The 19,456-nt window shown below is 38.6% G+C and overlaps 1 protein-coding gene across 1 annotated transcript; it reads left to right on the top strand.

Moving 5' to 3' along the window:
* The first annotated feature begins 378 nt into the window (after positions 1-378).
* conv (convoluted) lies at positions 379-8,074 on the top strand. Its single transcript, XM_069039221.1, has 13 exons — positions 379-490; positions 578-599; positions 690-965; positions 1,014-1,183; positions 1,229-1,584; positions 2,284-2,530; positions 2,578-3,444; positions 3,497-3,680; positions 4,497-4,597; positions 4,652-4,847; positions 4,904-5,170; positions 7,212-7,458; positions 7,511-8,074. Exons 2-13 carry the CDS (start codon positions 596-598, stop codon positions 7,851-7,853), a joined length of 3,258 nt encoding a protein of 1,085 aa, XP_068895322.1. The 5' UTR covers positions 379-490; positions 578-595; the 3' UTR covers positions 7,854-8,074.
* Positions 8,075-19,456: the final 11,382 nt, after the last annotated feature.

Genomic DNA, 19,456 nt, shown 5'->3' with positions numbered 1-19,456 from the left:
TAACTAAAGCAGAAAATCTCTAATTAAAATAGTTCGACTTAATCAGACGCGTAATTTGATACAACTTTCAATTAAAATTAATATCGGGGTGGAAGTTCATTTTGTTAACGTGGCCGCCATCTGATGCGAAACAACTGAACATCTAGGTCCGGCGGCGGCGGCACAGATGGCGCAACGACAACCGCCAACATGAATTCCTGCTCGGTTATTGAATTTTTTGAATTCCTGCAAAACATAAACAATTTTTTATCCTCATTACGGCTAAGACAAACAATTAAAGACAATAAATAAAACATCGAAAATATGTGACAGCAAGTTGATGTCACATCTTTATAAATTCCAGCTGGGCCAAGAAAAAGTAGTTTCGATAATGTGAAAGTTTGGTCGTTAGCAGGAAGTTTCTCCGGGCCTCTAAACTACACTCCGGTTGCTTACCTTGAGCCTGGTAAAAGTTAAATGTTAAGACATGACTAAGAAGTCATCAGAAGATGTAAGTTAAAGTGCTGTCGAGTGATTTCTTTGTAAATATTGTAAATAAATTTGTTAGTAAATTGTTGTTAAAATGTTTGTTTATTAGTGAGTTGTTAGGATTACGATGGGTAAGTGGAAATGTGGCACAAAGTGCAAATCTGGAGCAAAAGGAATTTCTCTCACGGTTGTTATCATAACTGGCCACACATTCGTTCCAGGCGAAAACAAAAAAATTCCAAGGATAATATTATCCTTGCTTGCAAGTGTAGCACTATGGGATCTAGCAAGTGGCGGTTATATCCCGCCAGGACCTCTCTACAGGTGCCCCAAGGAATCTTTGCTCTTACACCCTTGCACGTGCGACATCGAATCGGACCAAGGAATCTACGTGAGCTGTAATAACACCAACCTGGCGAGCATGAGCGTCGCCCTTAATAATTTAGCCACCTTCAGGATCCCCATAGAGAGGCTCACGATATACAGGGGAAACATCGGTAAGTTTCCGGCCAAGATTCGATCAATTGTAAGTGGATGAATCGCAGCAAGACTCTTCGGAAGCCTCCTGTACAAGCTCCAAGTGCGAATCCTGCTGATCGAGGACACCCCGATCGAGACCATCGACGAGCACACCTTCCTCGGCGTGAACCACACTCTCAACGAGCTCCACTTGCTCAACTCCAGCCTGAAGGAGTTCCCGGCGGCGGCCTTCAAGGTGAGACTCACCGACTCCTGGCGCTCGCTAATCACCCAGTTGCAGATTCTGGGCAACCTGACGGTGCTCAGGATCGACGGGCACGCCGTGAGCGAGCTCCCGAAGGATGCGTTTTTCGGGAGCGAGATGAGCGGCCGACTCCTGCGACTCTTCCTGCCGAACGGACGCCTAACGGCCCCTCCCATTGAAAGTTTCCAACCGTTGAGGAAGCTGAAAACGCTGGATTTGCACGGGAATCGCATCACGGAGCTGAAAAGGAACCAGTTCAAGGGGCTGAGAGACGTGGAAATTGTAGATTTGAGCCATAATGGCATTAGAAAGGTGGATTCGAGCCATCTCGCGGATTTGACGAAATTGTCGTTTTTCAACGTGTCACATAATAATATCACGGAGCTGACGAGGTAGGAATGAGAAATTGCGATGTGATGAATGGACGCGGAAAAAACCCACTGGAGGGTCTTTTGCTCGTTCGCGTTTCAGATTCGAACACGACAGAAATATAGAGATCACGCGAAAAGTTTACCTCAGCTAGAGAAAATTAAAATTTGCGAGCACTACGAGAGTATAAAAAATACGAGAATGATACAAATCGGTGCGTCGGACCCTTTGTACATTTGTACCAGGGAAAATAATCAAGCAGTTGTTGAAACTATTTATAAAAATTCTGGCAGTGTTGAAATATATAGTTATTTATCCCACTCAAAATGAGTGTCATTCATCCCACTTATTTTGAGTGGGACAACACGCTCATTTTGAGCGGGATAAATGGCACTTATCCCACTCATTTTGAGTGGGATAAAATTTCATTACCGCACGCATTTTCATATCGGAAGAAGTTTTATCCCACTCAGATACTATAAAGAAATTTTTAGTACATACTACATAGTTAGAAACAATTTCTAATCATTTTCAATTTTTAACACTGAAAAACGTACAATATGTATTTAAAAAAAATTTGAAGAATCCCCTAGAGCGTCTCATTTATCGTAAAATTGGACTTTTTTTTAGATTGTAGATTGTTTTTCCTTTAATTTTTTGTCCTTTACTGGCAGCTTTGCATCTCCAATTATGTAAATACGCCGCGGCAAATCCAATTTCAGGGGAGCCTTCGCCCGGAACACGATCCTGAAAGTGCTGAACATGTCCTTCAACAAAATCAAACGCCTGGACACGAACACCTTCCGAGGGATGCGTTTCCTGCGCCGCCTCTACCTCTCGGACAACGCAATCGCGGACGTGAGCAGAGGCACGTTCGGCTCTCTCACCCAAGTGGGCACCATCGACTTGGCGCGCAACTTCCTCAAGAAAATAGACTACCAGATGTTCTTCCAGCTGAAGTTCATCGACGTAAGTGGGTGTTGTGACCCTCCCAGCTTACTCCACTCTGATTGCAGACGATCGACGTGTCCGAAAACAACCTGACGGAGGTGCAGAAACTGGCGTTCAAGGACATCTACTTGACGCATATAAACCTGTCGAAGAACAACATCAGCAAGATCGAGAGTGGAGCTTTCCAGAACTGCGCCAACATCACGAAGCTGGATCTGTCGCAGAACAGGATCGAGTCTATACCGAGGAAAGCTTTCGACGAGACGACCTACGCTACTGAGTTGGACCTATCGCATAATCTTCTGAGCGTGTTGAATCAAGTCCCTTTGCACAACATGTCCGGATTGAAGATTCTCAACGTGTCGTACAACCGAATTGAGAAGATCCCGAAAGCTACTTTCCCCAAGCTCTACGAGCTCCACACCATCGACTTGTCCCACAACAACCTGACGGACATCTACAACTCGGTCTTCCAGAGCTTGTTCTCTTTGAGGATGCTCGACTTGAGCCACAACAGCCTCGAGACGATCAAGCCGAGCACTTTCGGCGCCCTTCCCACTCTTCTAGAGCTCGATTTGAGCCACAACCACCTCCGAGACGTCGCCAGAAGCGGCCTGACCCGACTGGCTAGTACCAGAAGGCTCCACTTGCGCCACAACAAACTCAAGAAGCTGTTCTTGCTCCCCATCTCGGTGTCCCACCTGGACCTGTCCCACAACGAGTTCGAAGAGATCCCCCCGAAGCTGTGGCCCAGCATGAACTCCTTGTTGAGTCTCGACCTGAGCTACAACAACCTGGGGGATCGCCTCGTCCAAGGCAGCTTCACCAATCTGCTGACGCTGCAGCGGTTGAATCTCAATTACAACGCGATTTCGAATCCTCCGTGGGTGGCGATCAACGAGCTCACTTCGTTGCAGTACTTGTATTTGGAGGTATGAAGGGTGAGTTTTTGCGGTGGTGCGTAAATTGTTGTTGCTCTTGTAGGGAAATAATTTAACGAAGCTGAACCGAGCCGCTTTCGGCAAATTACCGGTGGTTTTCGAGTTAAATTTGGCGAACAACAACATACGCAATGTGAGTGCGAGGGCGTTCGATGGACTCCTCCAGTTGATTGTCTTAAATATGACGAATAACAATATCAGCCGCATTCCCAACGGAGGACTTCACGGTGAGTAAACAAGGGCTTCACGCTACGTTAAAAGAAATCCCGGAAGTGCAGTTTGCGCTGCACTGGTGCGGATCACCTTAAGGTGGGAACGCTGGGGTTGCCCCAACAGCAAATATTATGCACTAGTGCGCAAAAGTAGGCGAAATAGTTATTTACGAACCAAGTACGGGAAGACGATGTTCCCGCATGAGCGCATTTTTTAAAGCACGAGCGACGAAGGAGCGAGTGCCTTTAATTAATGCGCGAATGAACGGAAGATGTCGTATAATATTTTTTGTACGAAAATTAAATTAAATTTTTTTGTTTTGATTCATTAAACATAAACGAACATCAAACCCAGTAGGCAGTGATCTTTGGTTATTAGAAACAATTGCTTCACTTCAAATTTCAATTTTTTCGTATTCTTCGATGAACGGTGATCGGAATTACCCCAACAAAATATTATGATACTCTCCGGACAACCTGCAAAAATAATCTGAATTGATAATCGCGTCGTGATCGGAATTCCCCCAGTTTATCTTGTTTCATCCAATCAGACCCTGCAAAAGTTTGTGGGCCGCGGATCCATTTATGCAAATCACGTGACCCACGCGTCTCTGCGGAAAACCTCGCTTAACAGAGTGAAGAACTTTCGCAGGCCTTCCGTATCGATTAGGTTTTTCTTGTGTGGGGGAACTACATTTTAATTAGCGGGACAAAGCTTTCAGGTGAATCTCGATTAAAATTAGCCAGATAGTGCGTCCCTTCAGGGCCAACCCCGGAATTACGTTATCTCGCGTTTGTTTTTCCGGAGCGATGAATCATTTGTTGTTCCAGGATTGGTGGCTTTGCAAAGCTTGGATCTCTCGCACAATAAAATCGAGAAGTTGGATAACAAAACGCACGGCCTGTTCGACGACTGCTTATCTCTGGAGCGCGTAGGTGGAATTAAATTTTGGCTAGAGGGGGTTTAAAAGGAGTTGTTTTTCAAGTTGAACCTGAGCCACAACAGGATCAGCTTCATCACGAGGAAGACGTTCCCGAGCAGTCCGTACGTCCCGTACAAATTAAGCGACATCGATCTTTCGTATAATTCCATGCCGGTTGTTACCTTTGATCTCGTCTTTGGTACTTCCAAAGTGCAGAAACTTAACTTGGCGCACAACTCAATTTCTGACATAAGGAAAGGTGAACGAAGAGCTAATTGTGTTATTCGCCCGAATTCATTACCGACTACATTCCAGGAGTTATAGGGAATCTGACTAGTTTGGTTTCTCTAGACTTGTCCCATAATAGAATCGAGGATCTGACGAGCGACAAGGAGTTTTTCAGGCTGCCGAAAGGCGTGACTGAAGTGAGATTGGGGAATAACGCGCTGCATGAGCTGCCCTGGGAACACGTCAAAAATGTCACACGCCTGGAGGTCCTGGACATCAGGAATAACCTCTTCGACGGGTTTGGGCCCGAGCTGACGGAGCTGGTGGTCAAAGGCACAAACGTCTACTTCGAAGGTAAACCGATGAACCAATAATTAGAATTCGATTAAAAAAAAAACAAGGTAACAATTTTTTTTGCCAAAAAAATTTTTGTTTTCTTGAAAGAATTTTGCTCTTTATTCCATTGGGAGTAAAAGTAAAAACGTCGGGTTGTAATTCTTTGAAAAAGCTGTCCTCTGCAACGGCAAGTGTGCTTACTCTGATGCTCCAACTTTGACGAAGTTTAATTTGTTTTTTTATTTTTTCTAAGAAAAAAATATAGAGAAATAACTAAAGGGTGCGTGTTAAGAAGTATGGTGCAGTTCAATGCATCCATTCTTAAATTAGTAAGATTCAAATTTCCCGCACAAAACTCAAATTTGAGGCAGTGTAAATCAAGCTACGAACTATCACGTGACTTACTCCACTGGTTCGCCGCGCCAACTATAGTAGTAGAATTGCGTTGGATCTAGATAAACTGTAATGTTTCTTTTGAAATAAATAAGAAACGAAGATAAATAAAGAATGGACATTAAAAAAACAGTAACGATTTGAAGATCATTTGGCAACCAGAATTTTTCGAGTTTAAAGCGTCTGAGTGGACTTAGACAGATGGAGATTGATTAGCATAACAATTTACTTTTTCATTAAAAGTCCAAAACCGAGTCAATATTTCGCTGTTAATTACGGCCCTGTTCACACTCGATATACAGCAATTAATTATAAAGCCGTTTACAGCTCTGAGCAAGCAATAAAATCCAAATTAGTTTTGAAGTACAATTTTTTACAAACTCACTTGAAAATTTTAATTTCTGGTTTAATCCACTTCAGTATCAACTGTGGCTCTATGCAAAGAGTGGCGCTAATTTCAGCTAATATTTGAGTGCAACTTCATAAATTAAAATTTCATTCCATTTCAGAATCAAATTACTGAAACAATGTTCGCTGACAGCTGACGATCAATTCAGCAAATTAATGAAAGCGTTTTTTGGATGAACCATTAATGTCTGCTGTTTCACAAAATTTGTGAAATAGTTAAAAAATCTCGGTTGTGAATAATCGACGACGCAATTTACCATGTGACACTTTACCAATAAAATAGCTTTGTAACTAGCTGCGACTTGCGACATTTATTGCGAGAGTAATTACCGATAACTGGTCGACATCAATTTCCCGCCGAGATAATTAGCAAATTGCTCTACCCCCACTACGGATTTTGCGCTTGATTGTCCCATTTTTTCTGAAGAAATGAAAAATTTTTTTTGGCAAATTCTCTCACATATTTCGTGTTTACATTTTTTAGAAATCATACATTTCTCTTGCAAAAGAGTTTAGTTTATTTTTTTCCATCAAAAAACACAAAAGTACCGGTTTGTCCGCACTGGAGGGTGTCCGTAATGAGACTGCGGCACAAAGGAGTTGTCCGTAGAAGTGGGAAATGTTTGTAGTGAGGAAATTGTGACGAAACACAATTCGGGGGGTGTCCGTAATGGGAGAAGATGACGGGAGATGTCCGCAATAGAGGCGGAGTATCCGTAATGGGAGACGAAACGCAAAAGTACCGGTTTGTTCGCACTGGGGGGTGTCCGTAATGAGAAGTTTGGCGCATAAAAGGATTGTCCGTAGTAGTGGGAGATTTTTGTAATGAAAAATTTGCCACGAAACACAATTGGGGGTGTCCGTAATGGGAGAAGACGACGGGAAATTTCCGCAATAGTGGGGAAGTGTCCGTAACGGGAGACTTCAGGTTTTGTAATATATTCAGCTGTCGGTTACACTTCCAGTAATGTGTAATGTTGGAATGGCTTGCTCAAGAGTCGGCATTAATTGCAGTGCAGTTGGTAAAATTAGTCGTAAAGCGTCTGATTATTATTGTTAATGTAATGAGAATATTGTGGTTTCCGGGGTATTTATTAATTAATCCCGGAAGATAATTTACATACCTGAGCCTGTCTCGCCTATGTCGGGAATCTCGTGGGACATGGCTTAAATATTTACACAGTTCCAAGAGGTGTTTCACCTTGGGATAATCAAACAACAAGGCAACAAAATCCTGTTGTAACATTAATTTTTGCAGGAAATCCCCTGAACTGCGACTGCTTCGTGCGCCCCCTGAAACGCTACCTCGACGGGGAACTGTTCGTGGGGGCTTTGTACAAATCGATAAAGTGCGCCGGGCCCCCTTACCTGTCGGGCCAGACATTATTTGAACTTCCCGATGACAGACTGAATTGCCCCACTAATGTTAATACTTCAAGGATAATGGAGACGCAGCCCGGAGAATATGATATAACGCCCGACTTGCGGTTCAGGGAGCTGAGCCTGTAGGAACAATTAGTCCGGGCGCGGTTCACCCCTAAATATGTGTGTTTCCAGGAAGAAGAACAAGCTGAAGGTGAAATGGAGAGTGGTGAGGAACGACGATATAGCGGATCCTTACGTCGTCGTCAGGAATATAAAGGATCCGAGGAGCGTCGTCTATGAAGTAACTTTGCCTTATTTTAAAAGAAGTTTGGAGATCGACATCGCCGCTAACCTAACACGCCAGAAGGGGAACGATACTGAATACCAAATATGTTTGTTGGCGAGGGACAGCAAAACTTTTATACGTGGCTTCCACAAGGAACAATGCAGGAAGCTGCCGACGGGAGCGGGGGCGGCGCCGACGTCGACCGTTGTGCTCCTCGCGATGCTCCTCCTGTTCACTGCTCTCTTCTAATTTTCTCAATAAATTGTTAATTATTAACGTGTCAAATCGTGTCGATTCAGCGGCGGAAGTCACGATTAGGCCTTTCTCCTCGGAGAGTTGCGCCGCAACTTCACCAAAGATGCTGCGGGTTGATAAGAAGAACCGGAAAAGTTTTGCCACTTTCAGCACTTTGATTCGGACCAAATATGAGTGATCAAGCAAGAATGAAATAAAGTTGTTTCAGTTCTGTATTCTCAATTTTTTGCGACTGAACCGCGCAAAAGAAAGCTCCACAATTTGTCTAGTTTCAGTAAAATCAACATTGCAAAAGACACAAAAATCTCAAAATGAATCAGTCTTGCACTTTTATCTTGTAAATGTATCGGGTGTTCATTTAAATTTGTCTTTAAAGATGGCGTTGTAGAGTCGATTGTGAACGCACCACTCGTAAAAACACAAACAATGCAAAAAGTTAGATTTAAACAGCTGATCCGTGATCTGTAATTCATGGTGCGTTCACAATCGACTCTTCAACGCCTACTTTGAGGATAAATTTAAATGAACAGCCGATATATCACATAAAGTAGAAGTTATTGTTACTTCTTGATCCGATCTTTCCTCGTATTCTCGACCATCCGTTAAGTTCTCTTAATTTAATTTTTTGAGAGTAATAATCGCTAATTTTATAGATTAAAGAATTACTTTCGTTGTTACTGACGGGAAGTAACTGTGAATAGAGATTTCCACTGTCTCAGTTTTATAATTGACGTCCGTCAGTGGACAGAGGGTCATTAATCTTTTACATGGAAAAGACATTAGCTTATCCAAATCGTACAACACAACAAGAGTACAAATCTAAAGCTGAGAGAATAAGACATTTTAAAATTAAATTAAAATTTAAATTAAGTTAGTTACTGACCTACATAAAGATTAATTGCGTTCTTCGGTGCAAAGTGAAGTTTCTTCTCCATAGACAATCAAGGTAAGCTCCTTTTTACTTAAATTCGTTACTCATTTCATACGTACGTGCACAATATTTAAGTAATTTTAAATTTAATTAATATCTCGGGAATTTAACATGATTACAAGGAATTTGATGAAGGAATAGGTTCAGAAACGTATCTCGGATGATTTTTAAATTTCACATTTAGCCAGCTGTGACTACGTTAATGGAGTCATGGGGATACTCAATATAAGTCATGTTTGTTACTAGATATACAGGGTGTTTTAAAATTATCGTATTCCGAGTTCGGGGTTAGTAGGGGATATCCTATTAACCAAGTAAAAATGTAAAAAAAAAAATTGCTGTCACTTTGAAAAAAATATCAAAGTTGCCAATATTTGTTCAAAAGTACCTGATTAATATTCTAGCTATGTTGTACTTCCCTTTTGAACAAAAATTGGAAAAATAAAACTTTTATTTTTTCGAGATAAAGCTGTTTTTTCAAGAAATGTCTTTTCATTTATAATTTAATATTTTACATAATCATCCTCACCATATTTCAAAATGAATGTCAACCATTTATATTTTTTATTTGAAGAAAACATGAAGAAAAGTTTGAACCTTCAGACCTATATATCTTTGTAAAGACCACCCTATATTTTTTATTTTATTTTTTCGAAATTCCTGAGATTTTTCCCTACAAGACCCCCGACTTGGAATACGTTAATTTTGCGACACCCTGTATTTCAATTTTAGTAGGTTCATAATCTTTAAAATCTGGTCTTGGAACAAGTTACGTAGGCAACTTGTGTAAACCCGTGTTATGCCAACACTCGCTACGCTCGGGTGTGACAATTTCCCACTTGAAAAAGTATAATTTGTAGAGGTGTTGGATTTTCTCATGGGCTGTGAGTCATATCTGCGCCAAACGAAAAATATCGGTCTCAAGTAGGCGCAACAAATCGACCGGAAAACATCGTCATCCGTTACGTTTTCAGTTTTCATGTACAGATTTTTCACTGGCTATCGCTCCGCCTTCGCGCACATATTTCCAAGGTCACAACCCATGAGAGAATCCAACACCTCTACACATATTGAATAAATAACTAATATGAATAATTTTTAGCAACAGTGTTTGAGTGATCCTAAATGAAAACTCTTCGCTACGGTTTTCTATATTTTTTAAAGGCATTTTGATTTACTTAAAAAAATTAACTACACCGTACATATCTCTGTATTTGTTTAAATTTAATTTCGTTTTCACCTTCATTCTCTATGAAGTCTGTCAAACTAGGTATTCGCCTTTTACACTGTTACTTTTTACCACTTTGGTCAAAGAATTATCTTTTGGTGTGCCTTTAGGGCAAATATATTTAAATCAGGGTCAACGACCTACAGATAAAAAAACTAAGTAATAATTATGACCAAGAGTAATTATTATTGAAACAAGAGTAATTAATTGTGCAACTGATGCACTTACATAACTCGGGTAATTTATTCTAGAAAATATGACTTAACATACTTTTAATCAGTTTAAGCAAACTTATGCAATTCCATTGTTACACAGCTCCTATTAAAATGAGTACAATTAAATTTATTTTGAAATTGAGAAAATTGAGAAAAAGATCTTGTCCTTGTCCTTTAGCAGTGGTGTCGCCTCTCCTCAATAAAGTATCTATGACATCCTGTACTTAACATCCCCGACAAGTAGATCGATACCTCGATTGATTCCCGACACGGTCTCGGGTCCGGTTTTGACATAAACCAGCATTATTAATTCCACCGATGTCGAAAATAATAATAATTTATAGCTGCTAATGATGTAGCAGCGACTCTTCTACTCATCAGCATTTATGGGCGGAGCGGAATTTTATTACCGCACTAAGCGGTCATTACGGGATGTTAATTTCGGTGAGAAAAATTCCCTTTTGCCCACATTTCAACCAGTCCATCGAGCTTTCGGGGATTTACACAGCCATCCAATAAATTTAGAAAATTCTCTTACATCCTATTTTACGATTACAATTCCTAGAAATCATTTATTTCTCTTGCAAGAACGTTTTGTCTTATTCTGTCCTATTGCGGACAACGACAGTAAACGTTTTGTCCGCAGTGGGGGTGTCCGTAATGAGAACTTGCTACGTAACAAGGTGTCCGCAGTAATGAGTGTTTGCAATGAGAAATTTGTAACATAACAAGGAGAAGTTGTAGTAATGAGAAAAGATGACTGGAGATGTCCACAATAGGGAGGGGGGGATGTCCGTAATTGGTATTTTATTGCCGCACTACAGCATGTTAATCTTGGTGAGAAAAATTCTCTTTTGCCCAGATTTCACTTAAGCTTAACTAAACTAGATTCACTAATCTCTCTAGACTCTGTACAGATACGTTTTCTTGTGAATACTCGCTCCGGCCGGTTCAGTTAGTTTAATTAAATGAACGGTCGGTCCATTGGGTGATTTCCGGTTCATAACAAATAAAATTTTGTCCCATTGTTTTTTCCAGATAAGCGCAAGTGTCCCATCATTAGGAGATCTCCAGATACACGGCCGGCGACATAATTAATTCTCTAATGACGTTACTTAAGTGCACAATTGGTGTTAAAAATTGTCTTAATTTCGGAAGATTCTTGAGTTGCTGCAAGAAAGTAAATTTTTGGGTCTAATTAAATCCGTAATCACAACTTTCACTTCGACTAGAATTCATTTTGCTGTGAAATAAGTTTCTGCGATTTTTTCTGTTGTCTCTTGTGGCGTGTCTCGAAATTGCCACAATTGATTCGTTCATTCGCATGTTTTACTCTGACAATTAATCTTCGGCGCTGTATTGTTCTCGCAACAGTTGAGCCTTTCTCACGGTGTTCTAATTCTTGAACAGTGTCAATTATTTGACATGCATGTGGTGATTATCGCAGATAAATCTCGCAAGGAAGCGGCGGAATTCCTGAAATTTACGCTACAGTAATAATTGCTGTAAATATTCATCTACTTCGAAATTTGTACTGTTACAGATAACGAATCTTTTGGAAACTTAATTACGACGGACTGCTGTACTTCCATTATTATTATTAGTAGTGCTACGAGTAATTGCATGAGATTTTTTTTCAAGAGGGACAATTGGCTCAACAACCCCAGATTTGATGACAAAAGGGTAAGTAAATTGAGTGCATTAATAGAGTAATTAACGAACATTCAGGTATTTGATTTTAATTTAATCTTTACATGTGGCAGCAGTGACAAAATTTCTCTCGTTAGATTCCATTGCAGCAGTAATGAAATAGTGATGTTTCCGCCAGCATGAATTGTTCACCTGTCAAGTATTGTGGAAATGTGGGTATAAATGCAACATCTGCATCTGCTTTTGCAGAGTAAACATCTGGAATTTGTTGTTTGCCATTTGTACAATTCTGACAAAAATTTCGCTACTATTCCGGGAAAATAACTAATGCGTAAAGCATAAAATACAAGATTAAAATGATTTGAATAAATACGGCGCATTATATGCGAAATATTTTAAATATTCTTCCAGAGAATCTAGATTTTGAAATTCATGCTTGTAGATGAAGTAATAAAACAGTACCTACAATACATTTCTAGTCCAGTAGATAAAAATCCTGTTGGAATAATAATAATAATAATAATAATTCTGTATAAAAAGTTTCCACAGTGTGTAAATTAAGGGGTAGGTACAAAATAAGGAAGATTCTGATTTTCCAAGCATAATTTGCTCCGCCACATTCTCTAGGGATTGAAAAATCGAGGATTTTTATTTGGATGATTTTTTTTGACCCATTTTTTTATAAAATTCAGTAGCTCCCAAAAATTTTTTTAGCCCCCTTTTCTCGAAATATATCAACATTTGTATAAGGCATTATTGGCTCAATCGATACCTATTGTGGAGCTCTACCACTGGTTAAAATATCTGCACAACTTTCAAAGTCACCCTGTATATAGCAGTAACAGATTAGGTACTGGAATAATGAATAGATATTAGAATTAAAAGTTTGGATAAAAACAAGGACAATATTTCTTGCATTGTTTTATTTAGTATTATTTGTAAGAAATGTAAATTTATTAAATTCCTTATTTAATATTCAATAATTTGTTGATGTAACACAAATTCCACAAAGAAACATTTTTAAATATAGTGATTTAAAATTCCGTTAAACTAGTCAACTTTATCAGCGAGACATAATTAGTTGTTGCGTCATCTAAAGCTAGATGTATTTACATATATACAAGGTGTATTTCAAATATTTTGTAACAGTTCAGTTTCAATAAGTTTTTATTAAAATTGTTTACAAATAAGAAAATAGAATTAGAGATCTATTAAAATTAAAAACCATAGAACTGCAAAGACTTCTTTCTTTCGTAGGCTCTGGTGCAGTAAGTCCTAGATTAAGAGAACCTATACTGCGTTCACTTAAGCAATAGAGTAGTCACGTGCGCATCACGCGATCAGTTGCGAAAAAAACCCGCATCTGGTTGCGAGTCATTCGAAAAATATACTTCAGTGGCGTAACATAGCATAACCTTGTTGAGATAATTCGAATAGAATTATATCAACTAAATACATAACATATTAAATTAACTGCACGACACTGGCACCCAGCGTTTCATGTCTTGTCTAGTACCGACAAAACAGTCAAAAGTCACGTGATTTTATTACAGCTGAAGTGAACTCAGTATAGTTGTAATTTGTTACAATTTTTATAGCAATACTTGCAATAAAAATATGACATTAATGCAAACGCAACTACTCTAGAGACGTCTTTTGACATCTTTTGATTTTTATCGTGTGGGTTTGAGGGTTCGTGAGTAGCATAATCCGCCATTGTGGTACATCTCAGCACATTCAGATTTATGGAGGAAATGGTCATAGAAATTCAAAATTCATGGTTTGTTTATTCTGCCGCTTATGTAAACACAATGAATAATAAACGCGCTGTAAATATGAAGCTCTCTAATCTCCTCCGATTCGGAAAAAAATTCGTCGAATCGTTTTCGCTTAAATATTTATAAGCCATGAAAAAACCGAACGTATAAATTTCGGCCCGAATACAAAACCTAGTCGGCAAATAATTAGCCAGTTTACAGTTAAGTCGACCAATTAGGCCCGCGTAACGCGTAGGTCAACATCCGAATAGTGTTAATTGATAATGCATTGATTTCGTCGTAAGCGCCTTGTTTATAAAATAATTTGCATTACAGTTAGGATTTAATTGCGAAGGAACTGGGAAGATATCGGGAGGCTTATCAATTACATAAATAATTGTTCGGCCGAGTTTCGAACCGAGTCGGTGGTTTTTTGCTTGACCCGTCAGTCACTCCGGGAGATGAATGGAGCGGTCGAGGTGGATACATCACCTTAATTATAGATCAAACGCGGAAGTTTCTTTTTTCGATTGGATGCCGGCGAAATTCACAATTAAGCAATTAGGGAAGAGCTAAACAATGGTGCTAATGGCGGCACAAAACGGTGCCGCCGACGTGCGGAGAGGTTTCGACGAAGTGCCACTACTTTCACTGCGTTTTGGACATTTTTGGCGCCACATACTCGTGTGAGAAATGAAAGAAACAAACATTTTTCAGTTGACTCTCCTAATGTCGTTCCCTGGGCGTAAAAGTAAAATTTTGACGGTTTTTGACTTTGGACAAATTTTGAAAGCATCTTGTGGGCACTAATTGTACCTGTTCTAAGTCTATTTATAATTTTGAGACGTCAGATGCAAACGTTCCTCGAGAACAACTCACTCTTGTCTCGACACAACTGACTAAAATAATGTCAACGAAAAATTTTGAAAATTTTGGATTTTTCTGAATTGAGAAATGTTACTGTCTACTCTTTTACATATTAATTTTCCACCCATTTGCACTTATTACTCTGATGCAACACTTAATATCTCTGAACAACCGCCTAAAATCTCCCAAAAACCAATTTTGAATTTTTTTTTTGAATTTGCCAAATTAACAACAACTCACTACACAAACCATTGTGTTCACGTCAGCTCCACTTCCTGTGAAATTCGTTTTTCTCGCCGACACAACAAATGAATCTGTCAAAATAATGACACTTTTTGGCGATTTTTGACTTTCGCAATCCGTTGGCGCCAGAAATGAACCGATTGGTTCACAGTTCCAACAATTTTAACAGCGTGTCAGGTCGAATGTGGCTAATTAAATATAATTGGGTCTTGCGTAAAAACAGTGTAGATTCGAAAAATAAAAAATAGACAATACATCCTTGCGGAAGTGTAGAGAATGGCGAGAGCTTAATACGACATAATTGCGGCGACGTCTACGAACACAGCACACGCGATGTAATAGACACTAGGGTATCATTACATCTACAATGCTTTGGGTGAGGTTTTTCAGTCGAAATTGGTATTGTGGTGTTGTGGTTTGGCGTGTCGTAAAATGTAATAGAAGACCAGTTAAAAAATGTTATCTCCGAAATGTTTTGCAAGTTTTTCTTTATCAGTTTTAAGAGTCAAACAAAAACTAAACAAGAAAGCAATTTGTGACACTTTTTTTGAAAGTCGAACCACCACAATAGTTATTTTCGTATGAGTAGTGCTGTCAGATTACTTTTCAGATATGAGGCCGAAATTTGAAGCACGAGGCGGTAGCCGAGTATTGCAAAACAGGCCGAATACCTGAATAGTGACAGCGCACGAATATTGAATAACGTTTTTCGTGTTCGTTTGGGCAAAGTCTTAAAAAACATTAATTAATTTTAAATTTTGAGGTTATCTTTGACAGATGTCAAGTTAGGTATATAAACAGAAAAGTTTATATATTTAGTTATATACCACTTTTCACGTTATGTATCTCAGGAAACGAAAACGAAAAGCGATATTAAAGATTTAATTTTGGATTTTTATTTTATTTTTAAGAGAAGAAAAATTAAAAAAGAAATAGAGAGATATAATTTTTCTGATTCACTCTATATATTTGAACAGATTAAACTAGAACTAGACCAATGCAATCTTAAGAAATGAAAGAAAAACCATGTAGAATTTTTTATTTTGATTTTCAATTATTTTTTTTTCTTTGGTTCTTATCGGTTTGAGCCCCATCGGGATAGTTTAATGTTGCTGACTCACTTTGTATATTATTCGAAATGGTTAAACTGGAACAGTCTTTATTGGCACGACAGTCTGCCTTGGGCACTAAAATGCACAATAAACTTGTGACAAAGCGGTACGTTTCTTACAGAATGGATTGTTAATACAAGATTTTACAGAAATTACAGTGTCTTTATTGCAGTCATAACATGGAAAATTGTACCGTGATGAATTCAGGTCACTGAACAACTAGCTCATGCAAAATACAAATATTTACTCATAACACGATTCGTTTATTTTGAAGAAATCGACGAAACGGTATTTTAATATTCGAAAGAAAATATTTTTCAACAGAGTAACCAACTGCAAGGAATATTCAGACAACAAAATAATTCTGCGTTGATTATGGATGTGTGTCAAATCTAAGATTAAATTAAAAATTACCTTTGGGCCTGCAGAATTGTAACGTGGGAAATCTCAAGGTCTAAGGTCAAATGATTGCACGCCATTTAGATTAAAATCCGGAATTGAAATCAACGAGGCAAGCTTACTACACCACGGCACGCATTCTTCATTGTTGCGGAGCTCTTTGACATCACATCGTGATGAAGCAAGATGCAAAACACAACTAGAAAGTTTCTCTTTCTGACAAATTTTGTTTGAAAAAAATCGATAGATTAGTTTTTGAGTTAACCGGATTCAAGCAAAAAAGCAGACAGACAAAATTTTTTTAAACCGCTTAAATGTGTTGTGTATCGTGAAATTTTTACTAATAATCAATAGTCAAATTAAATTCACGCACTCTAGATACTGTAAAGACATTTTTAATAACAATAAGGAGTCATCTTCGATTTTTACCTCTGCAAAACAGAATTTACATTATTCATTAAATTTGAAATGCGTGTACCATTTATCACATTCTTTTTTAAACTGTAGATTTTTTTGTCCGCTAAAGGATACACTGGTATTTGTTTATAAAACACAAATGACAAACCGAAATTGTACTTATCTATTCACTATTTTATCTATTTATCTAATTATTATTTAAGAATTTTTAAAAAGTTTTTGTTAATTTATGGTTAAATTTTTTTATAAACAATTTTACAGTAACTAATTTTTCGGGCACATAATGGGGTCTATTCTGTATTTTTTTAACATCCTGTTTAAATTTAACGACCTGTTAAAATATTAGATAAATATGTTTCTCTGATTGGTCATCGTCATGGTTACGAATTTTTAGAGTGTGTTAAAATTAACAGGTAAATTACAGAATAGACCCCAATATTCTCTAGATTTTTGCACATTCAGCGCATTTGTTTTTTTTTTATTACAGTAACTTAGATATTCCAAAACTTTTAAAGGGACGAAAAAAAGATCCGGTGCTTTTTCCGTTCAATGAAAACATTTTCAGATTTTTCTCTTTATTTTTTTAATGAACAAATTGTCATAAACAATTTCTAAAGAGAGTTAATTTTTTTTCTTTATTTTTTGTCGTTTTAATTCGCTTTATTTGTTAATAAGATGGTAACGTCCAAACGGGTTACAATACTGAAAAAAATCACAGGACATTCCACCAAGACACTCTCAGAAAATAAATTTGACTGAGCACACTTGAGTTTGTGACGACTTAAGTCAATAAACAATAACTTGATCGGCCCCTGCGGCAACAATAGAACAAAATGAATGCAAAACACTGCCACTTGCGGTGGATTTTGAACAGGACACTCATTACGCTCGTTGCTGTTTAAAATTTATTAATCATTATCGATCGAAATGATTTTACAGTTGCAAACGACGCCTCTAGATTATCTCCGGATTAGCCTCACAGCTTGAAACTAGGAATATAACAATAATTTATTGAATCCCTGCTGTAAATTATCCGTTTCGCACACAAAACCCAACAAGATAATCACAAGAGAGAAAATAATTAAAATTTTTGCAATTAAAACTTTTCTCGTTTACAAGGATGCTTAGCGAGGAAATTCGACATATTAATATTTTAACAGCCGTTTATTAATATAGACATTTATTTAACGACCCGTCAGCTAACTGTTCATTTCGTAATTTATTAATGATTCAGAATCTTGCAAATATCTTGAAAAATTCGACCAGGATGGCCTCGTTATGGCGTAAATAAATCGCGCTGTTCGAGACAGGCTGAAGGATGCAGTTATCCTTTCGGAGTATTTTTGCTGACGTGTGAGAAATAGTTCCGCTTTGTCTCGGAGTCTTCGCCAAACGAGGGTGTCGACAGAATTAGCACGCCTGAATTAAGAGCTAAACATTAGGTGACCATTGGGCTTTGTCTGACGAGTTAATGGAACTCTTTGATGGGCAATAACAATCGACAGAGTAATTACTAGGAATCTGCAAGTCGATTAATCTTCTCCGACTGAATCGATCGACAACAATGACGTTTCTATCAAATCAAATATGTACTTCTATATGTTGCGCACTTGTAACTATCACTTGCGCTTCGAAGACTCGAGAACCTTGCCCAAATCGTTCCGTTAAACTTTCCGACGGCTCTAAGAGTGTCTTCTTGAGTGCTTTTAATCGGTGTAAGTCAAACAATAACTGTCAATTCGGCCCATCCTGGAGAACAGCCCAGTCATCCTTTTTTGCACCACTTACGGCTCACAATGGGCAAAAAATCCATAACTGAATTTGCCCAAGCCCGTTCGCCGAAACGCTGCATCCGGTGGTTCCCCCAAGGCGCCGCCCGAGGCCCTCTCTTGTTTCACGGAATTACGTAATCTTGACCTGCCGCAAGTGGAATAATGAGAGGCGTGAATTCACTTTTGCGTCTCTTTACGTGTTCGCCATGTGGTTCGGGTCGTGATGGGTCTGATGAATATTTCATCAGGTGATTACGACAGTGGTATTTTGGTTGGGTGACGGCTCCGGGATGACCGGAGGCGGCCGCTTACCGCTTCGACGGTAAAAAATCGAGTGTGTCGGAATGTCGCGAAAAACTGTAAGTGAAAAAGAGACAGTGGGCTTTGAGGAGTGGACGGATCGTTGTGATCTTCGGAGAGATGTTTTAAATGTTGGTTTTTGTCGTGGTAAACGGTCGCGAGGTCCACAAAAGGACGAGATGAGTCACGGTCGTAATTGGCACGGATTTGAGTAGGAAGAGCTCAGAAAATAAAAACTTTTTTCTCATAAATAATAGATTTACAATTCTTTATCTTTCCAGACCTTTCTCCAAGTCAATGCCTTTTACTGTGTTTACAAGTTTATTTATTTTTTCCGTTATCTCAATAGAAAGTAGTAATATTCTACGGTTTACCTCGTTTTAGGGTTGAACACACATTATTCTCTCCCTGATTCTTAGCAATTTACAACAAGATTTGCCAAAATAGTTATTTGTGTATCAAGGCCAAAAAAAGCATTTTTTTCGTCCGAGTCTGAGTTTTCTGGCCGAGGCGCCGCCGAGGCTTGAAACGGCGAGGACAAAAGGCACTTTTTGGCAGAGCTGCACATTAAATTTTTTATGAACTACAAAGCAAAAGACATCATTGGAAACCTTTTTCAAATATGTAGATACATTTATTAATACATATTAACAATTTATTAAATGGTACATATTTGTAATCAGTTTGTCAACAAAACTAGAACTGT

Source organism: Tenebrio molitor, chromosome 2, assembly GCF_963966145.1.
Source record: "Tenebrio molitor chromosome 2, icTenMoli1.1, whole genome shotgun sequence".
Taxonomy (NCBI): domain Eukaryota; kingdom Metazoa; phylum Arthropoda; class Insecta; order Coleoptera; family Tenebrionidae; genus Tenebrio; species Tenebrio molitor.
Note: the sequence above shows the minus strand (reverse complement) of the source record. Positions and strands in the feature narration are given on the sequence as shown.

Excerpts from the sequence above, each read along its gene's own strand:
- conv (XM_069039221.1), top strand. Across the intron at positions 3,681-4,496 it reads TCCCAACGGAGGACTTCACG|GATTGGTGGCTTTGCAAAGC; the intron begins GTGAGTAAACAA and ends TTGTTGTTCCAG. Across the intron at positions 4,848-4,903 it reads AATTTCTGACATAAGGAAAG|GAGTTATAGGGAATCTGACT; the intron begins GTGAACGAAGAG and ends ACTACATTCCAG.